This window comes from Phragmites australis, chromosome 2, assembly GCF_958298935.1.
Source record: "Phragmites australis chromosome 2, lpPhrAust1.1, whole genome shotgun sequence".
Lineage (NCBI taxonomy): Eukaryota > Viridiplantae > Streptophyta > Magnoliopsida > Poales > Poaceae > Phragmites > Phragmites australis.
Window position 1 is genome coordinate 18,626,218 of NC_084922.1, and position 10,313 is coordinate 18,636,530.

The 10,313-nt window shown below is 43.0% G+C and overlaps 1 protein-coding gene across 2 annotated transcripts; it reads right to left on the minus strand.

Moving 5' to 3' along the window:
* Nucleotides 1-1,463: 1,463 nt before the first annotated feature.
* Nucleotides 1,464-9,035, minus strand: LOC133901831 (mitochondrial arginine transporter BAC1). 2 transcript variants are annotated; one of them, XM_062343356.1, is made up of 9 exons: nucleotides 8,562-9,035; nucleotides 3,308-3,397; nucleotides 2,989-3,090; nucleotides 2,767-2,871; nucleotides 2,571-2,663; nucleotides 2,294-2,494; nucleotides 2,117-2,215; nucleotides 1,876-2,017; nucleotides 1,464-1,710 (listed from the first exon to the last, which is right to left on the minus strand). In XM_062343356.1, the coding sequence occupies exons 1-8, from the start codon at nucleotides 8,655-8,657 to the stop codon at nucleotides 1,883-1,885; spliced, it is 921 nt and encodes a 306-aa protein (XP_062199340.1). In that variant the 5' UTR covers nucleotides 8,658-9,035; the 3' UTR covers nucleotides 1,464-1,710; nucleotides 1,876-1,882. The 2 variants fall into 2 exon arrangements, with proteins under 2 accessions (XP_062199340.1, XP_062199333.1); XM_062343349.1 differs by having other exon boundaries at nucleotides 1,464-1,727.
* Nucleotides 9,036-10,313: the final 1,278 nt, after the last annotated feature.

Here is a 10,313-nt window from a genome sequence, read left to right on the forward strand (position 1 = left end):
AATGTTCCGCTCAATTAGAAAATCGCTCTATCTTCAGTCGGCAGATGTTTCAGACGTACATGTGATTTATAAAATGTGACTGATGCAAAAGCAATATCTAAGTTACCTTACCAGGTATGGGGTTTAAAAGAAAAGGCTAAATCTGAACTATTTGATCTAAATCCAACGGCTAAAAAACGGATGATAGATCAAAACGCACGCCCATTTGCGCCGAAGCTATTGTCGACTCGTCATTTGGAGTAGCATATGATGCGTGGCATCTAAACTGGTTCCCTTTTTTTATTTCTTTTGTCTGAACACTGTTGCTCGTTCTTGTCAGAAATGAATGGATTCCTTACTTTGAATATAATGTTGCTCGTTCTTGTCGTAGTATCTTTGTAACTGCTAACCTGCTACCAGACCGTAACGTAGCAACAATAGAACAGTTCAAATGTCGCACACATTATAAAAAAGTTAAAATAAATCAGTTGAGTTTCAACCTAGAGCACTTCGGATCTATTTGGATACAACTATATTTTTCACGTCTAAGCTTAGGTATGACTAATAAATTCTTAACCACATACGTAGCAAAGTTGGTCAAAAATTAAGTGTATAATGTATGGGTTAGAGGAACTAACAATAAAGTTTGTCATAATTATAACAGTTAACTAAACAGTTATTTAAAAATATATGATGTAACTAATCTTAGCATAGTAAGATTAGGTTTAAACCAAATATACCCTAACACCTCCAAAAACACATAATATTGAAACAGAATCTCCTAAACAATCTGGTACCATTGCATAATTTGATTGCAAAGATCACCATAACAAGAACTCAAAAATCATCTGTTTCACGCTGCTGGCTACCTGCTTTCTTGCTGCTGCTTGCCTCTACGAATGTTAGTGATTTGTGCGATCTGATCCATAGTATCATCACAAGTCCAAGGTTTAGGGATATTGCTTCTTCATGGTTAGCCGTACGTTCGTAATGTGCACTCTAATTTTTTAATGCATGTTGTGTTTTCATACGCTAATATTGAACACTCAGAATAGCAAAGCAATTGCAGACATTGCACATTCAGTCCACATCAAAATCTGCGAAAAAAGATGCTTAACAGCAACAAATTTTGAAAAAAAAAATATAGCTATTAAAAAATAAGATAGAATCAGTTTCTTTTGTTGAATCCAAAGATGAAACAAACATGTTATTAGTTCTTTTATTTTATTTTGAAGTCGTAAAAGCTAGCACTGTAGAGAATAACAGTCGCTTAGCTTATGCAGAATAGGGAAATAGAAGCTGTAGGCGCCTAGTAAGTTCATCAGGGAGAGGAACAAGGACTGCCAGGAATAATCATTAGGTTCTAAATTTTAGTGTATCCAATTTCAATGTTTTAGTTTATCTGACATCCTTCCTTTCTGATGACAACCGAGTCCATATCACTGAATTGATGTCAACTCAAGCGGGTTTGTGATAATGGTACAGATCGAGATAATTAGCCTTGCTCCATTTATTACATGGACCACCATTTCCCGTTATTTGATGCAATCTCAATTAAGCAGAAAGACCCAATAGAGATGCTGCCGAGTTTACAAACACATTGAATTCTTGGTAAGCCTTCTGCATGAAAATAGCCTCGTTTTCATCATGGGGAAGAAAAATCTGCTTCATGAAAAGGAAGTGTTTCATTCGCTGTATGTCCCAGTCCAATTCTGGGAGAAGTAGAAGTACCTGGAGGTAAAAAAAAACTGAAACAAGTAGTATTAGTTTATTGGCAGAAACAAAAGCCCACTAGATGACATCAGCCACCAAATCGGAGAATGAAAAATTCGAACCAACAGAGCAAAACAACAAAAGGTTAAATCTTGCGACAAGTATTTCATATGCAAATAGTACCTAAATACTAGCCCCGATTTATACCAAGAATCTTAGCACTGTACTCCCAAGCAACAATTGCGGCTGCATTGGCAGGGAATGCTCTTGCTAGCGTTGGTCCAAGACCAGCATAACAGCCACCCATACCAGCTCTCTTATATATCTGTCACATTTCAAGTATGTGGGTTAGGGACTGCCATGATCAGGAACAAGACACTACCTAATGAAAATAAAACATTGTTACTTTCGGCAAGGGCACTACCATGCTTAAAATTTGAAAGGGGTTTCGGCTCAAATGAGGGTCAGGATCAGTCTGAATAATAGTTTTTGCAACATCCAGCGGTAGGGTAGCTGTCCAGAACTGCAACGCAAAAACACTATTGCCAACTGAGGGGGAAAAGGTGCATTACAAAGAACTTAAACATTTGTAGAAAATTACCGCCATTCCACTAATGCCACCACTCATGATCCCTATCCCAATATCTTTTGCCAGAATGAAATGATTACTACCAGCAAACCGCGGAGAATCCAAATAGCTGTGCATCCGATATCGACTGTACTCGTAAGTGCAGAAGAAGACAGAGTTACCAATCGCCTCTCTGAACAACGTTGCCAAACCACCACGAAATATACCCCTAAGCTGTAATAAAACAACAGCTCATTAGTACGGCAACAGTTAAGTTAGAAAACAGAAGCAGAAGGCATGTTAAGCTCACCCCTTCACTTCCCAATGTTTTCACAGCACAATCTAGAGGGCTCAAGTATCTAGCAGCATGCATTGCATCCTTCCCTTGAACTTGCATTCTGCACTGGAAAGGTCTTGGCATTACATCATTAAATGTCACTTGAATCATGCCCTCCTAGGTCCTTACATCCATTGGTAAAAAGAGGGAATTTGGCCACAATACTGACCTTAGTCAGCTCAGTCGGAGTGAGGATGCAGCTAATCAGGGCTCCACTACATGCAGCAGAAGGAATAATTACCTGTAGCTGCGGTCTACCATTCTCAGATTTTCCCTAAAATAAATAATTGTTAGAAAGCTATACTTAACTAAGGCCAGGACTTGACACACGATTTGCATTCTTTCTACTTTATTTGCTTAATTCTTTCAGTTGGAAAGATCATTTGAATACCTGTAATAATTGTTTGGCTTGGCAATATGTGCCAAAGAAAAGGGAGCTTTCAACTGCTATACCAATAAATGAAGATGAAGCACCTTTGTACAACCCTCTTATCTGCAAGAGAAAATAGCCATGCAATGACAATATGTTGATAAAATAAACGAGAGAAAATTCTGTCGATATAGCAGCCTAAAATTTAACAAGTGCATGTTCTAATTCAGGCCCTAAACATGAACTCCAGACAGAACAGCCATAGTAATTTGTTCCTTTTGCTTTAAGTAGAAGAAAATTGACAGAGCAATGAGCAATATGAAAGAAGAAACGGGCTTACTCCTTCATCAAGCAGTATCCTACTGGTGCAGTGGAATGCATTCTTGTACACCTTTCCGTGAGCTCTGGTATTGTGAGCTTGCATTTTGACCTATCAGTGAACAAAGAGATCTTAATTTGGCTTGAACCAAATTTACAAAAATAAATCTTAATTGACATGAACCAAATTTACATTAAATGATAACAAAATCTTCTATCCTGGTAGGCTGGTACAGGCAGAAAAATAATAAACATATTTTGCACATTTTCATACACAGGCATAACAAGTAGTCATTCAATAGGCACATAACGGACTAAACAAAATCAGATACATAATTTGTTAGTATCAACTTGCATATATCTATCATGGGCACCTAGCTTCCTCAATTTAATACAATAAAAGGTTTAATAGACTAATCGTACAGTGCCACAAACGCCTATAAATGAGGATGGCCAGGGTCAAATGGGCTTTTTATAGAGAGTGATTTATCTTTTATGCAGGAGGAGGCCAGATGTGATGTAAGCAAGTACATTGGTGGGAGTAAACACCATCAAAATGAGGCCGGACAGCATCTGCCAAAGAAGAGAGTTTAGGATAGAGGAGACCACAGACTAGAATTGATAGAACTTCTATTGAAACCATCTATTAAAGATAAGATTATAACTTACAGGTTTTAACTTACTAACAAAAAAGATTGCTAAACTATCCCTAAGCCTACTCAACCAGCCGCAGTATTGCAGCTGCTGCTACTGCTTACCTAGGTCACGATGCGCATGGGCCCTAATGAGCTGCACACGTTTGCTACAATGTGCTACTGCGTACTAACTAGCCTTTACATGCACATTACACAAATAGGGTAAGTGGCAAGTACGAATGTCATGTGGCTTAATCACCCAATCCAAGACCGTGGCATGAAGCACTTTGGCGAACCTAGTTGGCTGCGGTATGTAAGGTTGTCGCAACCCATTCCCTCCCGCTGGCCATGTTTCCGTGATGGAGAAAGCAACACTACACTGGTCAAGCTACCAAGAAGCGAACCGCGACCACTGGCCAAGCTGCCAAGAAGCGAGCCCCTGGGCTAACCCCCAACCAGGGGTGGATGTAGCCCAACAGTGAGCTTGGGCCACCATTGGTAAAGCTGGCAAAAGCCAACACCTCCCATTGACCATGCCACGGTAATGGAGAAGAACCGATCAAGCTGCCCAAAAGTGGGCCATGAGCAGGCCATCCCAATTGTGCAGTAAATTATTATGCCGTAATTTTGGCAGGACGCATCGCATGTTTACTACATTGGAAGTTGTGGCCAGAATTGACCAATAAAGTTGAAATAATTTATTGTGATCAGAATCTTACAGCCATTTATTGACGAAGTTGCACAGGATAACTACTCAGATACAGTAATTAAATCTGTACTTCAGAAGAACAGGTTTACAACATCAGAAGGAAACAACATTATCAATCTCAATTGTTGTGTCTGCCATGGGGCTCCACCTTGTTAGTGTAATTGTCATTTAATTTGTTAGTGGGTATTAATAGCGCTCAAGGTCTGCCATACCAAAAATTTAATCCTAGACTCACCAACAATGTTTTCAAGTCGGAAAGTCGAGTCGAGCCTCCTGGGCACCGACTAGCTAACTAGTCACGACTAGTCGATTGGCTAGTGGACCAAGTCGGCCGCTGCCCTACCGGCCTACATTACTACCTCTAACTGACTATATGTCTAATTAACCCATACATTGAGGGCATTATCTTGCAAAGCATGGATTCATTGGATTGACAGAGCACAAATAGAATTTGGTCTAACATCTAGTGCTAGAAGAGGTAGTGCTTAGCAACTAGGGAGTAGAGTGTTACCTGAACATGGACACGAGTGTCGGAATCCAACTCAGATTCGGGTGTCTGATTCAACAAAGAAAATTTAGACAGCGAAATACCACTCAGAATCCGACATGGGTGTCGGAATCCGACTTGAGTGTTGGAATCCGACTCAGATTTAGGGTGTCTGGTTCTGCGAAAAAAAATTGGATACGGGTGTCCAGGTAACAATGGGGAGGAGGAGGATCGGCTCATCTTGGAGACTTGAACTGGCAACGGTGGCGGCAAAGAACAGACCAGCAGCTGCAGTAGGTTGGCAGAAGAGTCTTTGACCAACGGCAGCAACGAAGTCTTCAAGAGGACCGGAAGCAACAAAGACATGTGGGGAGGGAGCTGGCGGGCAGGCGACCGGAGGCCGCAGACGAACACAACGGCGGCCACTGGATAGGAGAATTTTTCCTCTCCTGCTTGTGGTCAGGTACAGAAGGTCAAGTGGTGGACAAAAACATGGGGGCTAGGTTAGAGAGCAACATGAACTGAAGTATATATACAGGCTAGTTCTACTCATCTACCGGGCTCAAATCCTATTGGGCCTCCACGCCCAGTTATCACCACCTTGGCACATCAATCCAAGCCGCTTCGCTACCTACAAGCTCGATCCACACTACCTCCACACAACTAGGCATGCATAGCAAGCGCCACATGAGGCAAGCACATGGACTGTCAAAGCACTGTGCAAATTTGCTAGATTTCAATGGAAGTGAGAAGTTATCGAGAAAAATGACGAATAATGGGAAACTAGAGGCTAAGCCCTTCCTTTTCTAGATGGGAGAGCATGACACAACCTGGCCATGCCTCTGTGGTGTGGATTCTTTGGCCTACCTCGATTCAAGTTCCGCTCGTGCATGACTGTGGGCATCCCACCCCTGCCTAAGGCGGGAGCACTATTTATTGCCGCACCACTGCATCATCCCCTCCAGTAGGGAAACTCTCACTTATGAAGGTTTTGAGCATGTGGGGCAGCCAACAAGGCTCCTCGGCACAAGTGGCCTAGGTGTCATATTGCTCCTTTCCCTATTTTCCCCTTTTTATTTTCCTGGTTCCAATTTCAGATTTGATTCAAGTTCAATTTCTGAAACTTCGGGAAACCTCCAATTTGGGCAATAGTCATGTGGATATCAAGGCTAGCCGGTGGCACATGGAAGAAGATGTGCAGCCATTTGAGGCATACCATGAAATGGCGCACCTAAGAGAGCCACAACAAGGAAAATATTAAGGCAGTATTTGGCATAGCTTCTCCTCGTGCAAAATGAAGCTTGTGCGAAAGCTGGTAAAAGGCAGCTTCTATTTTCTCAGCCTTCTAGAAGCTCACTCAAAAGCTGCTGCACAAACCTGATGTATGGGACCGCTTCTGCCTTATGCTGAAGCTGAAGCTATGCCAAAAAGTGACAAAGACCGACTGAGTAGGCTAAAGCTTCCATTATAACTGTAGTTGGATTCCGGTTTTGAAAGTCGCATAATTGCCTATATTCAATTTGGTTTCCTTTTAGGACTAGGAGGTTACAAGTTTCTCTGAAAAGTGGATAAAAAGAGTAAATTCCAGAAAACCACATGTTTTATGGTCATAGCTACAGAAAAACACAGATTTTTTTCTGGGCCACTCAGCCTCAGGTTTTATGGTCATAAGGTTTCAGAAAACCCACATTAACCAAATCATAATTCACAAGTACTGGGAAGGTCACTGAGACATCTATCAATAATAGAGTGGAGCTCTGATTATGGTATTGCAAAGATCAGTCTCAGGGTCATGATTTCATATATTTTTGCATTGGAAAAATTGAATACTCTTACTCAAAGGCTGACAGGAGTCCTTTACAAGACAATACAAGAGAAGGAACCCAAACAAGCTTGTGAAACTGAATCAATTACAGGTGCCTATATATCAATTGATCTCAATGATATTGATTCCCAAGGCATAAATATAGAAACTAGGAGCAGGCACTATACTTTTGAGGTGGATGGATATGGGTGAGTCCAGAACCAAAGAAGCATGGTCAAATACCTCGATTCAAGAATCTTATTCAATGGTTTTATTTTTCAGATCATGGACTGGTCATTAGCATTGTACTGAGTAGAATACTGCACTCCACATGAGAAATCTTCTGCAGCAACTGCAGAATTCCTTGAATTAGGTAACATATTTCTGGCTCCTATCTTACTTGCCTCCATAATGATCATGTCAGGCAAGTGTTACATAATCGGACGGCTACACTACTGTTGGAAATATTTTATCTTGCAAGCTTGTGTCAATTTTTGATTCAATGTCCATGAAACCCTCAAGGACGCAGATTTTCAAGGAGGGGCCATTGTCAAGACCACAGAAATAGGGTTCACAATTCAGAGAGCGCTAAAGAGGAATCGCAAAGTTTATAACATCTTGCTGTGTTCACTACATGGGAAAGTACGGGTGAAGATGCAGCTATATCACACTTAGAGATGGCAGTTTGCCCCGTCGGGTCGGGTCCCCGCGGGTTTCAAACCTGGCAAGAACAGGTTTGGGTGGAAAAACAGCCCCACGGGCCACCGGGTAGGGGCCCAAATCCGAACATCGGCACAGGCGTCAGCGCGGGCGGTGTGGCACGGGACTGCACGACACGACGCAAGAGGGCACAAGCGTGGGCGTGGGAGGGCATGTGCACGGGTGGCGTTGCACGGGACGACGCGACGCATGAGGGCGCAGGCGCGTGCACAGGAGGGCGCAGGCGCATGCGACGTAGGTGCGTGCGGTGGAGGGCACAAGCGCGGGACGACATCAGCGTGGACAGCGTTAGCACAGATGCGGGAGGGCGCAGGCGCGGGCGGCGTGGGATGGCGTTTGCGCCAGCAGCACGAGACGGCGCAGGAGGGCCCGGGTGTAGGACGTCGCGTCGTGGGCGGACCAGCCGCCGTCTAACCGCCAAGAGCAGCGAGGCGCCGCCAGGAATACGAGCCACCGGCGGGGAAGATAGATATGGTCTAGCATCTCCTTCCTGGGTCTCAGGTCCCCTATCGGATTTCGGGTCCCGTCAGGGCCGGGGCCACAGTTGGTTTTGCACCCGGTAAGTATTTCGAGGCCGGATCAGGTTTGCTATCTCAGGTTTTAGATCACGAGATGGATGGCATAGATGAGATCTTACGAGAGTCTTTTTGGACAAGAACCTATAGAATTTGTTTCCCTCCTAGTGGAGTGCTTCACTGCTTCCTTCCATCCCATCATAAGCACATTGTTTGCTTGACTCGCAAATGTACGCCCACATGCAGGTTATACATGTCGTGACTCGTGGCGTGGCCAAAGGCCGCAAACTAGTTCTGATAGGCTTAGAACCCTAGTTCTTGTATCCTCCAAGATCTAAAAAAGTCCCACATAAATCTAATCCAGTCGGTGTTAAGATGAAAAAAAGAAAAGGAGATAGCAAGTTACCTTGACGGTGTCGAACGGGTGGCCGACTATGACCTGAGCGACGCCGGCAGCGGATCCAGCGGCGTACTCCTTGACAGCGTCGCCCATTACGGCCATCTGAAGAACAGGGGGCGCAAGCAACGACCCGCAGAGTGGCTTCAACTTTTTTTTTCTTTTGAGTGGGCCGAGTAACGTCAATTTGAGCACGTTTGTTGCAAGGCGATGAAATCACAAAGCAACGGTAAAAGGAACAAAGCAGTACTGCACATTGCCTACGATAACAAAAAATCTTCGATTGGTGTTGGAGGCAAAGAAGTGGAGCCGTAGACCACGAGCGGCGGTGGAATTGGTGGCGGCCGTCGTGGTGGGCAGAAGCATGGGAAAGAATGGCTTCGGGCGAGGGGATTTGGATCGATGCAACAGCGGCGATGCATCGATTAGGTCGGAGGATAGGTGGCGGCTAGGTTTAGGTGTGCGTACAGTTGGCTGGCTTGCTGCTGTTGGACGCACAGTCGTCACCAGGAGGGTTGGGATTGGGCCGGGCTGTTGGAAACTTGGACCTTAGTGGGCTATCTGCATTTGGGATTATCAAAGATAATCGCTAAACAGTAGTTAGCTAATAAAATTTGTGTTATTCAGATGATCCATTAGCCCTGTTTATTGTACCCCATGATTCTTCTGGGTTTCAGTGATACATTATCTCGTGGGCTTTGCATGCAGCCCATTTGCATGCAGCCCTTTATTTTTATTTTTATATCATATTTTTAAAATAAAAAATTGAAATATATAGACTCTTGTCGTGCGTTCGAAAGATGACAGACTACATTTCATCTTTTGATAGTAGTATGGTTTAATCTTTCGAAAGATAATATGATATGTCGATTTGCAGAGTTTTAATGTTGGTGACCCAAGACAAAGTTCCTTATTTGCTATCGGAAGATAAGGTAATCATCTATTTATCATTTCATTAAATAAATTCCCTTATTTTCATTCCTTCATAGTCATTACCATCCATTTGACTCATAGAAAAGACACATTGTGATAAGTCGATTTGTTAGAGTTTCGACGTTGATGATCTAAATGCTCTAACAAGAACAGATAAAAAAATCCTCGTAATCACTACACCACTACTATGTGGTTATCAATTGTGCTGAACGCGGTAAACTTCGCTAAGAAGGCTTTCCTTGCATGCGAATCGAGAACCCAAATAAGAGAATAAAAGATGCAATCTAAATTACTATTGTGAATATAGATGAAATTCAGGAAGTGGGGTTCCGCAAACTGAACAAGTGATGAAATTGCAATGTGATAGAATAATCTAAGAGAAACTTGAGTCTACACTCTGACGGCTACTGAATATATAAGTGGGAGACATGAGGACATCGACCTAAGATTGTGTGGTCGTGGGGAGGGACGCACACAACCTGGTCTTGGACCTCAACACGCTTATAAGGCCCGACATGGCCCAAAATGGTGACGTAGCAACTTATTTCATCAACTTTGATTGATTTCTAAACAATCTAGCGGTGGGACCAAATCCATTGGAAATGACTCATACACAAGCTTTCCAACAAGTACAAGCCATGAGGATATCACTTCTTTGGATACATGCAACACTAATACTCCTCAAGAGATACAAGGGTCAATTACAAGAGCACGTGTGCGACAATTAAATCACAAGGCGAACTCGTTCCTCACTATTCAATCTGAATTACTATTGCGAATATAGATAAAGTTCAGTAAGTGGGGTTCCATAAACTAAACAAGTGGCAA